We start from the raw sequence: 22,757 nt of genomic DNA on the forward strand, positions 1-22,757 counted from the left end.
GCTTCATCAAAAACTAAAGCTGACACAAGGCTAAGGATCAGAATTCATAAGGACTTTATGAGTTAAATTTAATAAGGATGAATGCAGTCCTTCAATTAGGTTAAGAAGAAATTGTGTGAGTAATTTTAGGATGGACTTGGCTTATTAGCAATGACTATAAAGTCAGCAAGAGACAATAGATAGGCTTGCCTAATGATGATGGTGATGATAATAGGTAACATCAACATATTCCAATCATAACAGTCATGAGAATCACTTTGAAGCTGGCAATAACGCCTCTGGACCGTACTCTCATCAGACCACAGAAGAACTGTGTTCAGTGCTGAGCAACATATTTTAAGAGAGCGATTGAAAGAGCCAATGCCAGGTTGGTCTGGAATGGGTATCATGTTAAGAACTGAGAAAAACGCGAAGCCTGAGGGAAAGTATGAAGAGGTGACCACACAAAAGAGACAAGACCTGTCTAGTGTCACATGTGTGCTGTTTTAGGAACATTTGGGTGACACTCTTCTAACAATGAAATCCATCCCTTGTAGGAGTGCTGAGTGACTCTAACTCTGGAGGCAGTGGCTGAATGAAAATCATATGACACAATTATAAAACGATTTGGCACTAACAAAGAGATGTAGCATTCCTTTCTTGCTCTGAAACTGTATTTTTCTAGCACACGTTTATTCTATTAAGGGAGAATCACAATTCTAAACATTCTAAAGCTTCTAAAAAGAATGATTAGTTTTCTAATGTAATGTGTACATATCTATCAGCACTCAATTTACCTTTCTGAAATGGGTGAGGTCTGTGAATCCTCGGGAAGTCACGGGGAATGTTCCTAAACAGATAGACTTGATAACAGTCCTATGCCTGATTTGGAGGAAACCACTGAGGAGAGGTGGACCTCTGTCCTGAAACTTTGAGGGTTTCTGCAGTCCTGAGTCAGTGTGGAAATCAGGCTCTGCTGAACCCACAGGATTGCTAAGATTATTAGGCAGGAGAAGGCAGACACTGCTCCTTCAGAGCCCGTCCAGAAGTCCCCCAACTACTTCTGCACAGCTGGGCTCTCTGTTAGGGCCTTCTTAGGTCACAGTTCAAGGACTAAAAAAATCATGTGCCCAGGAGCCTATTCCAGACTTTCTTAATAGCTGTGTTCTTTGCCATTAATGCTAAATCCTTCAGGGGTTAAATTATAGAAGCGATGTGACTGCACAATTAAATATTAGAAAGGACCACTGAGTACATCCTGTTTATTGTTTATGATTTACACGGAAAATGATGGACTGGGGTTGTTGAACAATAAACCAATCATTACATTTAGACTTGGGCTTTTGAAAAACTTGCATTCCATTTTAACAGTTCATATATATTTAACAGCTTATATATAAATCCAAATCACAAATAATCTTAAGAGTTAGTTAGCTCAGAGATAAACAATTAAGAAACACAACAGAAAACCACATGGATCTACCTTTAAATATCAGCATTCATATTACAAAGAAGAAGAAAATGTTAAAAAAAATTATTAGGTCAAGTCACTTAACATAGAGAAATAAGAGAAACAATTCTTTTATCAATATTTATACTTATTCCTAATTTACCTTCATATATTCCTTAACTTTTCCAAAAGGATCCAAACAGTGTTTCAGAGAATCAAACTGTATTTTGGAATCTGAACTTTTCCACCTCAGCCTGTATCAACTTGTTACAATGAAAATCCTAAAATCCCAATTTTCTTGAAGAAAATTTTTAAGCCAACTCTAATTCAACTCTTCTCCTTCATAGCAGCTGTTTACAGATAGTAGGGAGCCAAGAATGAAGGATAGGAACAGATGGAAAGCAAAAAGTACAACAGTTATCTTAAGTTCAGCTCTCAACACTGCTGGTTGAGTTTGGAACCAAAACCTCTTAACAACTGGCAGATAATAGCTAAATCTTAACAGGCAAAGAAGAAATATTTTCTTTGGGACAGCTGCTATCTAGGAGAAGAAAACTGACGTCCCTTAATACTGCCTAAATATAATGTGTGGCTTACTTACTACAGAGGAATCTGTAGCAATGTCAGTTTAACGAGTGTCACAACTGATCAATATTACTTAAAGGAAGAAAACAAAAGAGAAAACAAGAAAAAGAAAAGAAAAAAATTAAAAATCACACCAGCCACAAAGTTCCACAATATACACATGAGAATTAATTTTAATCTGATTTGACTCTTTGACACTAACTGATCATCAATGAAATATGGTATGGAAAGATCACAGAGTAGAAAACAAGCAAAGATTAGTTTATACAACAGTGACTATATACATCAGAAGGAAAACATGCTAGCTAATGCAACATTAAGGCCTGAATGTAAGCACTTCCAAAGTCACAGAAGCCCCAAAGAACCCCTAAATTACAAAGTCACCACATTACATGCATGCAATGTTCAGTTTTGTTTTACCCATAAAAGGATACACAGTATTTTGCTGTAAATACCAGACACACATTTACAATATATGCAAAAATTAGAATGCAAGTGTTATGTTCCTTATATTTAAGCCTCAAATGTGCCAACAGTGAAAATTCATTTAAGAATGGAGAAATGAGATGGAATATAAATACTCAGAGAAAATTACACAAATAAAATGTAATTTTGCATTTGGGAAGCCAGAGAAATACTCCTTTTATGTGTCCAAACTAAATTATCAACGTATTACTCAGATGGATGTACACTCACGACGTGCTTTACAATTTTACTTGCTCAAATGTGGCATTCTAACACCCATCATTCTCTGGTGCTGATAGCAGATCACATCTGTAAGTTAAATATTATGTCCTTGTTTGTACATTATTTGCCTACTGGGTGTGATCACCTAAATGGAAAACTGTGCAATCTTATTTTGCGGTTATATAATTATGGATGACCCCAAGTGTCAACTTTCCCATAAAAACAACTAAGGAAAGCTCATTTCCTCACTTTTATAGAAATATGTGAACACGACCCTTTCAGAGGGCAAATCTGGGGTCAGGATCTTCTTTTCTCTATTTTAGAGAAAGACAAATAAGAAAGGAACTGTGTTACATGTTCAGTCCTGCTCATAGTCACTAGGTGATCATAAAAATCTACTTCCTTTTCACCCAGGGCTCATTTTGGCTTACTCTGAAACTACCTATTTTTATCATTTATTTCCAGGTGAATAATTTTATTAGAATAAATTAGTGTAAAGAAACAAATGCTAAAAATGTAGTATGAATAATCCTTGTTCAGGAATTCTTTAAAGGAATAAATTATAACACAGTAAGGTTTAGGTATATTGAAAAAAATGTGGCCAAATCTTTTCTGTACCCCATCAATTTTATCCTTTATACAAGTTGGTACAATTAACCTTCTAGTAAGGATCAGATTTCCCCTCAGGATACAACAGAATGGATGTTGGAACACTTTATGCTTGTTTTCAGACTTTCTGAAGTATTTCAGAACCAAGGTTATTTTAAACTATAATATTTATAAATTTATAAATAAATACATATTCTTAAATGTATTTACACTTACACTGATTATAAATGTATTTATTTATAAATTTATAAATTAAGAACGAATATTTATTAAACAAAGGTGCCATGTTTTCAAGTATAACTGTAACCAAGTAGAAAGGATTTCATAAGGCCATCTAATTCATCTCATCATACCAAGCACTAAGCACGCCAGATTGTTCATAAGCTTTACTAACCTTACTTCAAGCACCAACCACTGTAAAGCATTCACGCTTTACTAACCTTACTTTTAAGCACATCCGCCATTTAGGGAAAAAAAAGTTTATTTTACTACCTAACCATTCCAGGGGGATTACATTTAAGATTTAAACATTTTGTCATATTCTAGCTAAAACTTTGGCTTTTGTTTGGCATTCTAAAAAGTCCTAATTTTAAACAAGGATGGAAGAGCAGACACCTTCCTAAAAAAACACTCAGTATTATGAACCAAGAGGTTCTGATGTAGCAAAAGCAAAGGGACCAATGAAAAAGCATGTTTTAGAATTCTCTTTATTTCCAATGAAACCAAATTTTACTACTGTTGTGATCACAGTTTTCACATTTGATGCAAACAGGAGAGCTTAATTACAATCACTTAGTGGCAGTACTTCAGACAAAACCAATAATGTGTGCCACATACGTGATTATTTCTTCCGGAGAGGGTTAATTGGTAAGCTTGACTTTACAATTAATATCAACATATGCAACTAAAGAAAATGGATGCACTGCTTCAACATTCAGCTTGAAAATGTTTAGTACTTTATGCGAACCTAAATTTAGTTTAGAAAGGTTAATATTCTTCTTTCTAAACTATGGCATAGACTATATATAGCATTTTAAATTTATTTATATATAATTATTTGCACATCAGATTTAGAAGGAATTTGCAGATTTACTTTGATAGAATGATCTCATTCAAGTGCTGAGATTTAGGGGGCTTCCGCAGAACTGTCGTTTGAAGGTGGGGCATCCTGGTCAGGCTCGGAGGAAGCAGAGGCAGATGCTTCGATGACGGCAGGTGGGAAATGGCGGCGGCACACGGGGCATGTTCCGGACTGGAGGGGAAAGAAAACAAGTTCAGAGCCAAAGGAGAGGTCTTACCTGCCACACAGTATCTTCATCAAGTAAAAACAGTATCATTACCCAAAAAATAAACCAAATAACTTAAAAACAAAACTTCAAATCCACACAAACCAGAGAGGCAAAATTGTGATGCAATTTCCTCTTCATCCCAATCAGATTCTAATTTCTTTGAGGGTGAATAGTGTCTCCTAATCATGTTTGTATCTTTCAGGTTAGTCATATTTCATTTAGTATTAACCAAGAGTCTACTACCCTCCTTGCTCAGCACTGGTGCTATGGCAGAAAGTGAGCAGGAGGAAGCCACAGGGCATGTCCTCACCTGAACTGAATTAATTTTATTATTTGATCCATGATGCCTACATTAGAGAAACCACGGACTTAATTAATCCACCTATTCATGACACCAAATCATCTCCTAGGGCTTCCCTTACATACACTGAAGCCTTACTTTAGTGCATGTCAAAACACATGGAGCTCAGACCTTCTTTATTAGCCATATAATTCCTTTTCAAAAAGATACGGAGAGTTAAGTGCCTTTTAAATGATAAAAGAAATCTAACTAGGAGGTTAGATAGGACAGGGAAAGCAGTCATACTAAGAGTACATTTTTGGACCAAAGATTATAGGGATGTATCATCTGGTGATAGATTATCCCCTCACAAATCTGTTTTTTTTCCCCCCAAAGAGATACCCTGATAAAAGTAGGCTGAAGAAATCATGCTGATGAGGGACAAAAATTTGTATCCTAGGGATCTTCTCCCCAGAGGAGAGGCTTCACACAGAAGCCTCTTGACAGAAAGAGACCAAGGAGATTATTACCTTGGGTTATAGCCAAGTCAATGACAATTTAAGGCTGTACAACACATATATATATATAATGTTTACAATTCAAGAATTTAATTTAGCAAGCATTTATTGTTCACTTGCCATACAGACTGGGACCTAACAACAACATTTTATTTATTTATCTTTTTTATTATTGTTTAACGTTTGTTCAGTTTTGAGAGACAGACAGAGCATGAGCAGGGGAGGGGCATAGAGAGGAGACACAGAATCTGAAAAAATAAAAAAGAGAGAAAGCAAAGAAAAGGAAGGGAGGAAGGAGGTGGAGGAAGGGGAAAAGGAAGGGAGTGGTTGTAGGGAAGAGAGGGAGCTATATCCTTAAGTAAATAAGCTGTGAAAGTGATTTGGCAATTTCTACCTTACTGTCTATAAATGTCCTTATGCAAAAATAGAGTTCAGAGAGATCATTTAAGTAAAACTCTTTCTTTTTTTTTTTAAGTAATTCAAATACAGTTAAAAATTTTGGGGTAAATATTTAAGGACAGTATATAAAGTTGGAATAGGAGGTACCTGGTAGGTTATACCATATTTCTCATATACATTTTCAGAGACATTGATCTGTATTAGCAGAATATCTCTACATTACTACAGTACTTTGAGTAATGCAAAAGGCTTTTTGCTTGCAATACTTTGGAAAACACAAATTTCAGGGATATGATGGGAGATCTAATTAGCTTCAGCATAAAATAATTGCTTGACATATTTCATCATTTCCAGGAATGATGAAATATGTCAAGCAAGTATTATCGCCTATATTGTTTTTTAGACAATGTTAGTAAAGTAAAATAGTTTCATGTTATCATTAAACTCTAAATATTAAAAGGTAATAAATTTTTAACACTTAATTAAAAAGAAATATAAACATGTAGCTGACTAAAATAGGCTTAAAAGATACTATCACCATTAACTTTCGGGAGGAACTATTAAAATATTTTTTAAAAAAGTAAAAAAAAAACCTCACCTTCTGTAGCCAAATTGAGACACAAGGTTTGTGAAAGAAATGGTGGCAGGGTAGCTCTGTTGCTATATCATCCTTAATATACTCACTGCAACAGATTGGACAGCACTGCTCCTGACCAATTGCTGAAAACAACAAACGATCTGATCAATCCCACAGAGTTCAATTTTAATAAAACCGAAAACCAACATATTAACTCATAGGTGATACCAATGACAGACAAAAGAACCAGACTTTGATTAATTGGCAAACATGTTTCTGCAATACATGACAATTTGGAATTTAATAAATACTGGTTTTGTAGAAAAGCTGACTGGGGAACATTTATTCTAGCCCATCACTTAATAAATTAAAAATACTCTTCTACTAGATGAAAGTTTGTCAGAATCTGGTTTCACAAAAAACTAATGAGTTTCTAAAGGTCAGTATTTTATCTTTCAGGTGCATTGATAATATACTTACACATGTAATGTGTCATATGACATTAGAGACCAACTTTGCCCTTACCAGTATGGTCTTCAAGAACAAGGGTCTCTGGAAGGCCATCAATGCTTTCCTTACTGGCTGGTGGATTAGCCACCTCAACATCCACTGCAAGAGACTCTAAATGTGCCAGTGCAGTCTGAAAAATAAAAGTCACAGCTCCTTGTTAGAACACACTTAATTGTTATTATTTTTAAATTTCTCCCCCCACCTTTTTAAACTTACATTTTAGTTAACATACAGTGCAATATGGGTTTCAGGAGTAGAATTCAGTGATTCACTACTTACATACAATACCCAATCCTTGTCATAATGAGTGCCCTTCTTAGTTCCCAAGACCCATCTAACCCATCCCCCACCCACCTCCCTCCCTTAACCCATAGTTTGTTCTCTATCATTAAGAGTCTCTTTTGGTTTGTTTCCCTCTCTTCTCTTTCCCTTCGCCCTTCCCATATGTTCATTTGATTTGCTCCATCAAATAGCAACTAGATCCATCCACGTTGTTGCAAATGGCAAATGTTCATTCTTTTTGATGGCTGAGTAATATTCTACTGTAGGTATGTTTACATATATGTATACGCATATATATAAGCATACATACATACATACACATACACCACATCTTCTTTATCCATGTATTAGTTGATGGACATTTGGACCCTCTCCATAATTTGGCTATTGTTGGTAATGCTGCTATAAACATTGGGGTGCATGTACCCCTTCAAATCTGTATTTTTGTACCCTTTGGGTAAATACCTAATGGTTATTTGCAATTGCTGCATCATAGGGTAAGATCTATTTTTAGTTTCTTGAGGAACCTCCATGCTGTTCTCCAGAGTGGCTGCACCGGTTTCCAATCCTACCAACAGTGCAAAAGGGTTCCCCTTTTTCCACATCCTCACCAACACCTGTTGTTTTCTTGTGTTGTTAATTTTAACCATTCTGACAGGTGTGAGGTGGTATCTTATCATGGTTTTGATGTGTATTGCCCTGATGATGAGTGATGTTGACCATTTTTTCATATCTGTTAAGCCATCTGGATGTCTTCTTTGGAAAAATGTTTATTCATGTCTTCTCATTTCTTCACGGACTGTCTTTTTGGGTGTTGAGTTTGAGATGTTCTTTATAGATCTGGATACTAACCCTTTATCACATATTGTTTGCAAATATCTTCTCCCATTCCATAGGCTGCCTTTTATTTGTGCTGTTTCCTCCATAGCACAGAAGCTTTTTATCTTGAAAAAGTACCAACAGTTCATGTTTGCTTGTTTCCCTTGCCTTTGGCCACATGTCTAGAAGGAAGCTACTCTGACCAAGGTCAAAGAGGTGCTGCCTGTTTTCTCCTCTAGGATTTTGATGGTTTCCTGTCTCACATTTAGGTCTTTCATCCATTTTGAATTTATTTTTGTGTATGGTGTAAGAAAGTCGTCCAGTTTCGTTCTTCTGTATGTCGCCATCCAGTTTAGAAAACACTTTAAAACAGTAATAGAAAACTATTTTTTAAGGTGTTATCCAACATTATATGTACCACAATTCTCTTCCTGTTAATTTCTACTGCTTCAGTCCCCTGCCCTTTAGCCTCCTTCTAAAAGGAACCACCATCAAACCAAAACATCAAAAAACAGCAAGAAAAGCACCCTACTTTTCACAAGAATGGCAAAAATCTATCTTGTCTGAATAATATCTACTTGCCCATCATATTTGTATTTTCAGAAGAGTGGTTACCTCTTTCAATTTATCAGTTCCTGTGTGGAATCAGTAACATGAAAGAAAGTAAACATTTTAGACAAGCTCAACATATGAAAGACAAAATATGATTAGGGTTACCAGATCAATATTCAAGGTATAGAAGCAAATAACGTATTCCTGAACGGTTATATCTACTACTGGCATAGAACCAGCACACACACACATGACTAGCTCACTAATATTACTAGGTTACCCGGGATGTAAACCTTATTTAGGGGTTCTGTGTCTACATAAAGTTACTATTCTAAAGAGGATGAAAGGAACAACAGATCATATGACCACCTAGTATAATCCTTTTGTGCCTTGATTAGCCCTTCTGGCTACAATAAGATTAGAAGTAGGTGGGACTTGTAGAAACCCAAGTATCCATCAATAGATGAATGGATAAACAAAATATGGTTGGAAAAGGTACATACAGAGTCAAATTCAGAATATTCCGTGATTACTCTAAATGTAAATGGACTAAATTCTCTAGGGAAAAGGCACAGAGTGGTGATTGGATTAAAAAAGCAAGACCCAATTAACTATATGCTGCCTACAGAGACTCACTTCAGCTTTAAGGACACAGAGGCTCAAAGTAACGGGATGGAAAAAGATATTCCATAAAAATGGAAACCAAAGAGAGCAGGGGTAACTATACTCCTATCACAAAAAGGTTATTATTTAATGGTAAAGGGTGAATTCATCAAGAGGATATAGTAATCACCAACAAATATGCACCCAACATTAGAGCATCTAAGTATATTAAGCAAATAAGTGTAGATCTGAAGTGAGATTACACAACAGTAAATAACAGTAGGGGACTTTAATACCTCACTTTAAACAATGGACTATCCAGATAGAAAATCAATAACAAAATATTAGACTTGAGCTACACTTGAGATACAATGGCTCTAACAGACATACAGAACATTCCATAAAACACGAACAGACTATACATTCTTCTCAAGTGCACACAACATTCTCTAGGATAGATCACAGTACAGGTTACAAAACAAGTCTTAGCAAATTTAAGAAGACTGAAATCATACCAACTATCTTTCGGACAAAAATGGCAAGAAACAAAAACATCAACAGGAAGAATATTAGCAAATTTACAAGTACGTAAAAACTAAACAACACACTCATGAACAAACTTATGGGTCAAAGAAGAAATCAAAAGGTATCTTGAAACAAATGCAAATGGAAACAACAACATGTCAAAATTTATGGGATGAAGCAAAAGCAGTTCTAAGATGGAAGTTTATAGCAAAAAATGCCTACATTAAGAAAAAAGATCTCGAATAAACAACCTAATTTGTACCTCAAAGAAACAGAAAAAGAAAAAAAAAACTAAGTAAAAAGTTGGCAGAAAGAAAGAAATAATGAAGGTTAGAGCAGAAATAAATGAAGTAGAAATGGGAAAATAAAAAAATAAACAAAAAGCTGTTTTTTTGAAAAAATAAACCAAAATGATGAACCTTTAGCTAGACTAAGAAAAAAAGAGACTCAAATATAATCAGAAATGAAAGAGGTTACAACTGATACTATAAAAATACAAAGGATCAGAGGAGACTACCATAAACAATTATACATCAACAAATTGGATAAACTACAAGAAACGGGTAAACTTCCAGAAACATATATTTACAGCATACTGACATGAAGAATAGAAAATCTGAACAGACTAACATAAGAATATTGAATCAGCAATATAAAATTTCCCAACAAAGAAAACCCCAGGATCAGATGGTTTCCCTGGAAAACCCTACCAAACATTTAAAGAATTAAAGCCAATCCTTCTCAAACGCTTTCAAAAAATTGAGAAAGAGGCAATACTTTCAAACTCATCTTATGAGGCCAGCATTACCCTGATGCCAATGCCAGATTAGGACATGAAAAAGAAAATTAGAGCCCAATAACCCCGATGAACACACAGATGCAAAAATCCTCAATAAAGTAATAGCAAGATAAACTCAACAGCACATGAAAAGGATCATACATCATGATTAAATGGGATTTATCTCTGGATGCAAGAAAGGTGGTAACACACAAAAATCAATAAGTGTGATATACCACATTTAGAGAATGAAAGATAAAAATCATATGATCATCTCAATAGATGCAGAAAAAGCATTTGACAAAACATATCATCCTTTTATGATAAAAGCTCTCAACAAATTAGGTACAGAAGGAACATACCTTAACATAAAATTAAGACATCCATATTTGACAAGCCACAGCTAATACTATAACCAACAGTGAGAGGCTGAAAGCTTTTCCTTTAAGATCAAGAACAAGACCAGGGTGCTCATTCTCACCACTCCTATTCAACATAGTATTCAAAGTCCTAGCCAGAATATTCAGGCAAGAAAAATACAAGGCATCCAAATGGGAAAAGTGGAAGTAAAATTGTCTTTATTTGCAGATGTGATTTTTTTATATAGAAAATCCTAAAGACTCCACCAAAAAACTGTTAGGAATAATCAACAAATTCATGGAAGCTATATAGTACAAAATCAATATACAGAAATCACTTGTGTTTCACAATAATAATGAAATATTTGAAAAAGAATAAAGAAAACAATCCCATTTGCAATAGCATCAAAAGCAACAAAATACTCAGGAATAAACTTAACCAAGAAGATGAAAGATTATGTGTACTGAAAAATGAAAAATAAAAGACACTGAAGATATAATAGAAAGATATTCCATGTTAAGGAATTGGAAGAATTAATATTAAAATGTCCATACTACCCAAAGCAATCCACAGATTTAATGCAATTCCTATCAAAATTCCAATGGCATTCTTCACAGAAATAGAAAAAAAAATCCTAAAATTTGTATGGAACCACTAAAAACCCTGAATGGCCAAAGCAAAGAACAACGCTGGAAGCAATACAATTTATTTCAAACTATACTACACAACTATAGTAATCAAAACAGTATGGTACTGGCATAAAAACAGACATACATACAAATGGAAAAGAATCAAGAATCCAGAAATAAATCCCAGCATATATGGACAATTAATATTTGACAAGGGAGCCAGGAATATTTATTGCAGAAAGGATAAGGTCTCTAATAAATAATATTGGAAAACCCACATAATCACATGCAGGATAACTGCATGCATGAAACTGGACCTCTAACTTAATACCATTCACAAAAATTAACTCCAAATGGATTACCAACTAAAACGTAAGACCTGAAACCATAAAATTTCTTTGACACTGGTCCTTGATACTGATCATGGCAATTAATTTTGGGGTATGATAATAAAGACACAGCAACAAAAGCAAAAATAACTAAGCAGACTACATTAAACTAAAAAGCTTCTGCGTATCAAAAGAAACCATTAACAAAAGGAGAGCCCACCTACAGAGTGGAAGAAAATATTTGCAAATCATGTATGTGGTAAGGCACTGATATCCAAAACATGAAAACTCATACAACTCAAAAGTAAATAGATAGATAGACAGATATAAAAATGGGGAGAGGGACTAAATAGACATTTTCCCAAAGAAGACATTCAAAAGAGTAAGTACATGAAAAGATGTTCAACATCACGAATCATCAGAGGAATGCAAATCAAAATCACAATGAGATATCACTTCACAACCGTTGGAATGGCTATTACCAAAACAATAAGAAATAAGAAGTGTTGGAGAAAATACGGAGATAAGCAAACCCTTGTGCACGGTTGGTGGGAATGTAAATTGGTACACCACTGTGGAAAACAGTATAAAAGTTCCTCCAAAAATTGACATAACTGTCCTATGATCCAACAATCTCACTTGTGGGTATATATCTAAAGTAAATGAAATCAGGATCTTGAAGATATCTGCACTCACATGTTCAATGCAGCATTATTCACAATAGCCAAGGTATAGAAACAACTTATTATCTATTGACAGATGAATGGATAAAGGAGATACATACACACACACACACACACACACACACACACACACACACGAATATTATTCCAGCCATAAGAAAGAAAAAAAATCCTGCTAAGTGAAAACAGAACCTAAGTACTATATCATATAATTTATATGTGGAATCTAAAAAACCTGAACTCAGAAACAAGAGTAGAATGGTGATTGTCAGAGGGTGAGGAGTAGGGAGCAGGAAGATGTGGTTAAAGGGTACAAACTTCCAGTTATAAGATGAATAAATCCTGGGGATCTAATGTATAGCACGGTGATTATAATTAATAATACTGTGGTATATAGCTGAAAGTTGCTGGGAGTAAAAATCTTAAAACGTTCTTCCCACAAGCAAGAAACAGAAATTATATGAGGGGTCACTAGCCCTACAGTGATAATCATTTTGTTCTATATAAGTGCATCAAATCAACATGCTGTACATCTTAAACTTACACAATGTTATATGTCACTTATACTTCAATAAAACTGAAAAAAATGTGGTATATACATACAATGAAATATTACTCAGTATTTAAAAGGAAGGAAATTCTGGCACATGCTACAATATGGATGAAAGTTGAAAGCATATGCTAAGTGAAATGAACCAGTCACAGAAGGATAAATACTGTATGATTCCACTTATATGAGGTCCCTAAAGGAGTAAACTCAGAGAGATGGAAAGCGGAATGGTAGTTGCCATGAGCGAGGGAGAGGAGGAACAGAGAGTTATTGTTTATAATGTACTTGATGCGAATTAACTGTATTATGGTTAGAAGGGGTAAATTTTACACTATGTGTGTTACCACAATAAAAAGCAAACTTATAGGAGGAAGATTCTGCCTGACAGTTAACCCTGTGTTGTCTTGGATGGCAAATGTTAACCTTTTGTATACTCTTTAGGATTTAGCCCAGATAATCTCACAATGAATTATGTCTTTCCAAAAAGGATTTGAGATGACTTACAACAGAGGGTAGGGCCGAGACAAAAGCAAAAAAAAAGAGAAAGCAAAAAAGGTTCATCGTAAGAGTTAGTAAATACAGTTAATAATACTGAATGCCAATTTGACTCTGGGTTTGCAGAGAGAGCGAAGAAAAAGTGTGCCAGAAATTCAATTAACTCTTAGCTCCAAGTTCACCTTTCATTTCTGTTCTGTGAAATAGATCTGGGCCTTCTGAACACTTTTCCCTTGTCAGCTGGCATGACCTTAGGCTTTGTCAGTAGAGAGCTCTGGACAGACATCCCAGAACTTTGCTTCTTCTTCTAGTGGGCTTCCTGGGCAGGCCCCTGTAGTGTGTAAGGGTTCGCTATTGTGGGCTTCTGCATCACAGATGGCTTCTCCAGCATCAAGGTCCTTCCGTGCAAGTAGCTTCTCCAGTGCCTGGCTCCAGAAGTACATGCAGTTTCCCCAGTGCCTGACAGCTGCAGTGTAAGGTAGCCAGCAGCTTCCCCTGGCACCCATCTTAGGTGGCTTTGCAGGAGTGTGCTTCCAGTTAGTCACCTCCCTGTGAACAGTTTCTCCAGCACTCCAGTGGGCAGATTTTGCCAAGTACCATATGGTAGATTTCCAGCAAGTTCTGCCAGCACAGTAGTACAAACATTTCTCTAAGCGCCATGGCTGTGTCCTTCCCAACACAGTCTGGATCTCAGCCCTGGTAGCGGGGGTTGCACTCTATCTCAGCCCTAAGGGTTATTCCTTAGATCTGCTATTCCTGCTCCTGGCCAACAGTAATGGAATGTTATCGATACAAACCCTGATTACAAATAATCTTATTAGTCACAATCAAACTACCACTGTGATCCACTGCAATGAAGTGCCAACTAATACATGTGTCTTGGGAGCCCAGGTGGTTATTGCACTTGACCTTATGGCAATAATGATGACTGTAAAAACTAACATGGGATGGAATGTTTTTGAGTGCACTTGCTCGCATACAAAGAGAAAAGGACAAACTTAGGCCCATTAACTCTCAGAGCAAGGTACTGTATAAGAACCAGAAAGTAGCCCTGACAGCCCTAAAACAAACATATTATTTCTGAAAATCAAAAACAAAATTTAATTGTGTGAACTGTTGAATTAAAATCGGAGTTTAATGATGTCTTGTGAAGTTTCTTGAAAGTTGAATCATTGACTGGTTAAATCAGGATTCTGAAACTTAGAAATGGGAATATCTGATTGGACTCAGACGAAACAGTGGACTATGCTGAATCTCCAAGCCACTCTGAGCCTCCTTTTACCAGAAGTAGTGTATGCTCCACAGACCAACCTTCCTCCACTTAAAAATCCCATGATCATCTCACTTGGAGTGTACATGTCTTATTACTTCTATACCCAGAGTAAAGTTATCAGGTAAGGACATCTCCCAAAAAGGCATGATCACCGAGTACACATACTCTTCAAAAATGTAGATTTGGGTCACTCCACCAAGTAAAGAATCCTAAGCAGCTGAGATTCTTGCTGAAGGTACAGAAAATATGGAATGGGTGATGGATGAAGGAAACCACAGCTATCAGTTATAGCCCGTGACCAAACATAAAAACAAGGACGAGTAGGCTTTGCATATTTTCTGTTTGTTATGTGTTTATTTGTATCTGCTAGCCACTGTCTTTTTCTCTTTCCTTCCAATTTTTATTTCACATAGCAGTTAATTTTACAATTTAATCTTATATAAGAGAATATTCATTGTGACTGAATGAATTTGTGGAGTGATTAATACTTAGTGATGGACATAATGACTCTTGGGAGTCCGTTCACATTTGTTCATTCTAGAGAAAGAGTGAAAACTTCATTTTAAGACTAGCTGTGGGGTGCCTGGGTGGCTCAGTTGGTTAAGCACCGGACTCTTGATTTAGGCTTGGGTCTCAGTTCATGGGATCGAGCCCCGCATCAGGCTTTTTGCTAAGTGTGGAGCCTGCGTGGGATTCTCTTTTTCTTTCTCTCTCTCTCTCAAAATAGATAAACTTTAAAGAAAAAAATAACAAAAACTAGCTATATCTTGTTAGGTGGAAATAAAGTTGCATTGCTGTTGCATAGAGTTCAAATTTGTGTAGAAAGGTATATATGGGATCCAAGTAATCAAAGGGATGGACTGTTCTCCAGTTATTGATTACTGCTCCTCAAATCCAAATTAGCTATTTTTGTCAGCTCTGTGAAAAAGGATTTGGGCTATTTAAGTATTTTCCTCTGATAGCTGTCACAATGTTAATTAAGCTTTGTTCACAGAGGATGCTGAAAAGACACTGCAGGAGGAAAAGGGCTTTACTTCTAATCCCAGTGAGCCTGTTTCACCCAGGCTTCCATGGCATGCATGGTTTTCTCCAGCAGCAGACTTTCCAACGCCCACAGCTTCTCCAGCATCTTGCTCTTGTAGTGCATGCGGCCAGCAGCTTCCCCCAGCACCCACCTTGGACAGTTCTGGAGCAGAGTGCTTCCAGTGAGACATCTCCCTATAAACAGCTTTCCTCAGCAGCACCCGACAGGGCTGATTTCCAGCAAGTTCTGCCAGTGTAGCACTACAGTGACTTTGTTGCCATTCAGTGAGCCACAGTTGTGCCATCTCCATCAAAGTTTGAATCCGAGCCTTGGAGGTGGAGACTCTTTCTTAGGTGATCTTAGCCTAATGTGTGGGAGCCATTCCTTATATGTGCATTTTCTGTATTCTTTAGAAATATCTTTAATCCTTACTAAGCAAATCTTTGTTACTTTAATCCCCTATTATAGTTTATAGTTCTTTATATTAAAATTTCCCCTCAGGAAATAGAAAATAGAAGGTAATAGCCTATTATTTGTCCCTCCTTTCTCATATAACTATAACCATAAATCTCCTCTAATTCCTTGTGTACTTCTCAAGACAGACTGCAAGAACTCCTCTGTGCTACTCCACACATAAAAAAAGAAGGGATATTATTTACAGTAAGTTCCATTTGGGATGCTACTTATGCTACGACACATGTTTGTTGCAATAGGTTCATTATTCCTTTCTGATGATGATTTGCATGTCTGTAGTGCTAATAAATACCTGGAATTTCATATATGTAAAAATAATTTATTGCCTTCATACTGACAAATACTTAAGGTGATCTGGAGTCACGTACAAGGAACAAGAGTTAAGAGAGACCATTCTGAAACCACTGCTATGAAATCTGTAAAAATATAAAAATCTATCTACACTTTAGGCAGTATTGTGTATTTTCAAAAGTTACTCCAAGTGTCAGAAAGACAACTAAATAGGCTAAAGAGCACAACTGGAATATATTTAGATTTAAAGTAGCATAATCCTTTGTCAGAACAAAATTTAGGTTTTAAAGAATAAAACACAATTCAGTTTTTAAAAAGTGAAGATTTATAACAAGTGACTTAATACTGATTTTCAATGATCACTGAATCCACATGTGCTAGATGATTACCACCTGGCTGACTGCTGATTTGAATAAATCTTTGAATACAGCCATTTATAAGAGAGCTAATCACTGCACCAGCTATTTCGCTAAGTGCTTTAACACAGTGTCACAATCCACAAGGTAAATTTTATTACTCCCATTTTGTAGATGAGGACCTGAAGCTTAAGGAGGTTAAGTGAAGAGTGCAAGGTCACAAACCTAAAGTTCATGTACTACCTTCCCAATGCCTATAACCCAGTGTATAGGCAGTGTTCTGGAAGTGTGTAAAGACTTTCTAGGGAGCCAAGGGCATGGAGTCTTAAGAGACTAAATTTCAATTCGTTTAACTTTCTTATGTAACCCTTCCTCAAACTGACCTTCTGAAGAATATACCCGCACTCAAAGTACCGTGCTGGTTCTCTGTTCCCATATTCCTTTTTATACTAACCTTTTCTCCACTTTATAAATAAAAGCATACTTCTTACCCATTCAAAGGGGCACTTTCAAATACTGGGGTCACACTGAACTAACGACTAAATAACAAATTTTGTAGGTGGCTTCCAGTCATCTGCTTTCAAAAAAAAAAAAAGGAGGATCTAAACAATCTGTCAAGTTGATGTGACTTGGGCAAATATCTCAGAAAAACTAAGTGACAATGCTATGATAAACTCCTTCCATCCCTATCAATTTATTTATGTGAACAAGGTTTCTCAAGTTTACATTTATAAATATGAAAAACATAAAATTGATGTTCGACTAGATCTCATTCTAGGAATAAATAAAATTAACTCATAAAATAATAAGGAAGGAAAAAGTCTCCCTCTATCTTATTAAGAGATATATTTCCAGTAAAATTTTACATTTAAATATTTATCAACATTTAGAAGTCTGTTTTTGGTCAGTTAGATGCTAACAATTTTAAATCAATCTAAACCACTTTATTTATATTTAAATTCTTGAACATACTTTTATTGCAAAGAGGTATAATAAGGTAAACAATATTACTTAGGGTTTATGCTAAAAAACTTTAAATGTGAACATAAATGTGCAAAGGGAAGTATTTTTCAAAACTTGTTCAGAGTAAAAAGCTTTAATATCATTGTTTCAAATAGTTAAAGACCTTAAGTATTTTGTCCTTTTCTCACTCAAATTTGAGACAAAAGTATAGGCAAATATTTATTGCCAATATTTTCACCAATAGCCACTACCTGAGATAACAGATCAGTCTGGTATTGGGAAAATAAGAGAAATGAAAACAACCAGTGCTGAAAAGAGATCAGGCTGCTTGAGAGAAAAACAAATAAAAGCACTCAGTTTGTCTTATTAGTTGTTTTTCTTTCATTTAAAGAATGCTGTTAAATTTAAAAGAAAATATCATAAATTATAAATTAATACAGCCTCACTTTTCAAAATGATTAAATAACTGCATAGTAGGCAGAAAAATAAAGATTTCTAGAGAGTGATAGGAAGATGGAACTGTATTGATTTTCAGTCAAATTCAAATAAAATAAAGAGCACTAAATCTGAGGAAGCTGCTAAACTGTAGGGAAGGAAGACACAACACCACTCATTAGTCAGAACAGAAGGACAGATGGTTAAGAGTGACAAGTGGCAGTGTCACTGGGTTCCCAAAGAGCAGAAGTCATGTGGGGACTGTAAGTTCCCTGGACATACTAGTCTTTCTTGACTCTGGTCTTTGCACACACTGCTAGTGCCTTCACACGGTATGATGCCCTGCCCCCGACCAATCCTTCTGGTGCTTCTTTCAAGACACCAATCAAATGTCACAATTCCTACTGGTAACAAGAAAACTTCTATTAAAACTTCTATTTTAATTTTCAAAACATGGACCACTAGCATAATAATGGGAAAAACTATGTAAACACTGTGAAACTAGACTCTAGAATGGATATATTCCATTGTGGTCACTTAAAATTTATTTATCTCAAAAAAGTTAGTGATTCTTTACCTTTACATATTATATTCCTGACACAAGTTATCACACTGTGCCATTATTTCATGTGTCAGAATTGACTAAGGCAAGTTAAATAATCTGGGAAAAGTCCTAAGTGTATTGTCTTAATATGTTCTTTCTGACTTTCCTCCTACTACACAGTATTTCTATGGTTCCTTTAAAAAAAAACACACCACACAAAGCATAATCAATCAATGATCTCCATGGAAGATTACTCAGATGTAAAAAAAAGTGATCTCACAGCAAAACTAACTTAAGTGTGTGTGCGTGTACATAAGTGTTTGTGTGTAGACAGGTCAGTCTGTCTACCTACCCACTGTATACTTTATGAATCTAAACTGTACTTTCTAACCTCAGAAAATGTCAAGATAAAATGCTGTTATAGTCCCTGAAAGTTCTCTCATTTATTTTTGTTCTCTCACTTTTGACTCACATTATTACTGTTTTTCTACTTGGAAATCACTTCAGAAGTAGTAATTTAAAGAAAAGATTTCTAACAATGAAATCCACAAGTGCAGTGAAAGTTCCCAAACACGAAAATGCTTGGGCTTTTGACCTTAGGCAAATACAATCATGAGTATTTGTATTGCAATCAAATAAGGAAAAGAAAGCCAAACAAAATTATGTGCTACATTTATTTAAGTGTATTTGTATATGGAGATAATGGAAATAAAATTGCTATATTCATTAAGCAGCAAGGTAGTATTTAGAAACTATGAGGACAAAAAAGTGGAAGTGATGTATAATAATATATCCTTAGAGATCTTCAATTTCATTTACAAATATACCTGTGTCTGTCTAAAGTAATCAGATTCAGGGGTGCCTGGGTGGCTCAGTCGGTTAAGCGTCCGACATTGGCTCAGGTCATGATCTCATGGTTCGTGAGTTCAAGCCCTACATTGGGCTCTGTGCTGACAGCTCAGAGCCTGGAGCCTGCTTCAGATTCCCTATCTCCCTTTCTCTCTCTACCCCTCCCCCATGCACTTGTGTGCACTCTCTCTCTCTCCCTCTCAAAAATAAATAAAACATTAAAAAAAATTCAGATTCACAGACCCAGATAACTTAATAAAGGAAAAGTCTATTTTCTAAATGTAAGTAAAACATTCTCTATTCTGCAGTAAAACCTGGGAAATAATGCAATTAGGCAAACTGGCAGAATGTCTAGTGTGATTTATATACACAAACTAGTGGCAATCATTAATCAGGAAATGCTATTAAAGTGATGAAAAATTATTCACCTTTTCCTAAAAGCAATTAAAAAAGCCTTTAATTTTTATCATTGTGTATCCCACCAACTTATATATAGGCATCAGAGTCACTACAATACCTCCATAGCCTGAGCTAAGCGTTCTTCTAGAGCCATGTAGGTGAGGAACTGAGGATCCACATAGGAAATAGCTTCAGCAACTCCTAGTCCATCTGCAAAGCCGTCAAACAGGCTGGAAAAAAAATATATAACCACGATTAGGGATATCTTTATGGTGAAGACATAATTATATTAGCATACTGATAAACCAATAAATATACTATAAGCAGAAAACCTTAAAATATTTTAACATAAATCTTATGTGGTGAGAGACAGGATGAACCCAACAGAAAAATGAAATACTAAGCATAAGGAGCTAAGACACCACTACCTCTCCTAATAAGCTGTCACAATCACACACAAAATTTGTGGGAAAATTCTTTTTATGTTTCTAGTTCTTAGTTCCAACTTGGGTGATTGCTTAAGGCTGGTATAAAGGTAATATTTTTCTCCCCGATTCTGTCTCATATACTTTCTGTTTGTTTGAGCTTCCAACCTAAATTTAGAGGAGAACATGGTAAAGACAATTACTGCATTTATTTCAATTCTATCATTAGACAAAGCCTCTTTTCCTTCTCTTACCTTGTACTCCTTAATTATTTTGGGCTTAAAAATATTTTATTTTCTCAAATCTTTCTCCTTAATCTCTCTTCTATTCTTCTGAGAACTAGGCCTCCTCCATTATTATTCAGATTGAAAAATACTTAACTCTTGACTGCTCATTTTTATTGTTTCTTTTTACTAAAGGATTTCAATCCCCTTGAAGAAAACATTATATTTTATTCTGGTCCCAATCTCCTTCCTCCACCCCTAGACATACACAGATTCCTCCTTTTCCTGTAGTTTTGGAGATACCCATTTCAAAATTCAGGAACCCTAAATAACTCCTCAGTCCTCTTCTTTCTAATCTTGCCTCCTTGGCAATGACATTAAAGTCCACTTCTTCAGTTATCTAAACCTCCACCTAATTCCAAACTCCCTCTTGAGCTCCTGACCTACATTTTTAGTTTTCTATGGGGCAGTTTACCTCATTTAACACTCACCACCTCAAATCTAGTACCTCCAAAACTGAGCTTATTATGTCTACCTAAAGGTAACCTTCTGTTGACTTCTACAGTCCTATCAGAAGTTGAATACAGGGGCGCCTGGGTGGCGCAGTCGGTTAAGCGTCCGACTTCAGCCAGGTCACGATCTTGTGGTCCGTGAGTTCGAGCCCCGCATCAGGCTCTGGGCTGATGGCTCAGAGCCTGGAGCCTGTTTCCGATTCTGTGTCTCCCTCTCTCTCTGCCCCTCCCCCGTTCATGCTCTGTCTCTCTCTGTCCCAAAAATAAATAAACGTTGAAAAAAAAAAATTAAAAAAAAAAAAGTTGAATACAGTCAGGAACATCCAGTTACACAAACCAATTCAAAATAATTTTGATGTCAACTTTTGTGCCATCATTAAAATTACAAATCTACTGCCAAGAAATACAAAAGTGTTATTATGAAGATAATAGCTTAGTACCATCTAAAAATCAGCAGACATCACACAGTACAAAGAAACATCCTCATACCATCACAGATTTTAAAATTAGAATTTAAACAACAAATTAGCAAATCCAACCTCCCCTGCGACACTAGAACCCCTTCACCTAGCAGTCAGACACAAGGCAAGGAAGGAGAGCCCTGGAGCCGGTAACACAGGGATTTACCTCTACATTGAACTGAGTCAGAGTCAGACAACGTGAAAATTTTTCTAACTGCTTTTTCAGCTATCAAACAAATGAAATGAGTTGATGCACACACGCGCCTGGCACAGAGCTGGCACCACGGTCGTGGCATCGAGGAACCAGCAGGACTCCATGTGGAAGAAACATGCTCTCTGGGGTGGTACATGCTGTGCGGAAGAGCTCTATCAGAAGTATGAAGCTCGTGTGAAGTTAAGTGCTCTAGTTCTGCCTGCTGAAGCAGCGAAAACTCTGTCCCCTTTTCCTTTGCAGAAAACTCCTTCAAACGGTTAGAGCCAACTATCTCCGAATTCTTTTCTTCTCCAGACTAAACAAATGTAGACATTCAAAGAATAGTATCTGCCTATAATTTGGTCACTGCAAAATAATCAGCTAACATTAAAAATTCTAGCATCATTCATCTGGCAATCACATGGTAGTAAGTGTTTGAGACAAAAATCACTAATGATACTAAAAACAGTGGATGGAAGTTTGATAGTTTGAGAAGAAACAGGTTATTTAACGTGGTCTCAAAATATCTTCCCACTAAATGCCTATTATTTGTTTTAAAAAATGGCAACAGTACAGTGAAGAAATCTGAAAGATATCCCCTCAAGCAAATGATCGCAATTAACATCACAGAAATGGGACAATTTGGCATCACGTGTCTTCTGATATGGACTAAGAAAAATAAAACATCGTTTCTGTGGCGTTCCTGCTAAAAATCTTTTAACTTGAATCTAATCATGACATCAGGAAAATCTACACTAAGAACCATTCTAAAAAATAAATGGCCTATACTTTTTAAAAATGTCAAGGTTATGCAAAACAAAAACCGAGAAATGTTCCAGATTAAAA

At 35.9% G+C, this 22,757-nt stretch overlaps 1 protein-coding gene across 1 annotated transcript in view; it reads right to left on the reverse strand.

The window, feature by feature from the left end:
* Nucleotides 1–1,224: 1,224 nt before the first annotated feature.
* PJA2 (praja ring finger ubiquitin ligase 2) overlaps nucleotides 1,225–22,757 on the reverse strand; it is a 69,483-nt gene continuing 47,950 nt past the window's right edge. The window contains exons 7-10 of the mRNA XM_027036407.2: nucleotides 20,215–20,326; nucleotides 6,899–7,013; nucleotides 6,395–6,516; nucleotides 1,225–4,562 (exon numbers count right to left, since the gene is read on the reverse strand). Coding sequence (XP_026892208.1) covers nucleotides 4,437–4,562; nucleotides 6,395–6,516; nucleotides 6,899–7,013; nucleotides 20,215–20,326 — 475 coding nt within the window. The 3' untranslated portion in view covers nucleotides 1,225–4,436. The remainder of the gene's footprint in view (nucleotides 4,563–6,394; nucleotides 6,517–6,898; nucleotides 7,014–20,214; nucleotides 20,327–22,757) is intronic.

Source organism: Acinonyx jubatus, chromosome A1 (genome assembly GCF_027475565.1).
Source record: "Acinonyx jubatus isolate Ajub_Pintada_27869175 chromosome A1, VMU_Ajub_asm_v1.0, whole genome shotgun sequence".
In the NCBI taxonomy this organism is placed as follows: Eukaryota; Metazoa; Chordata; class Mammalia; order Carnivora; family Felidae; genus Acinonyx; species Acinonyx jubatus.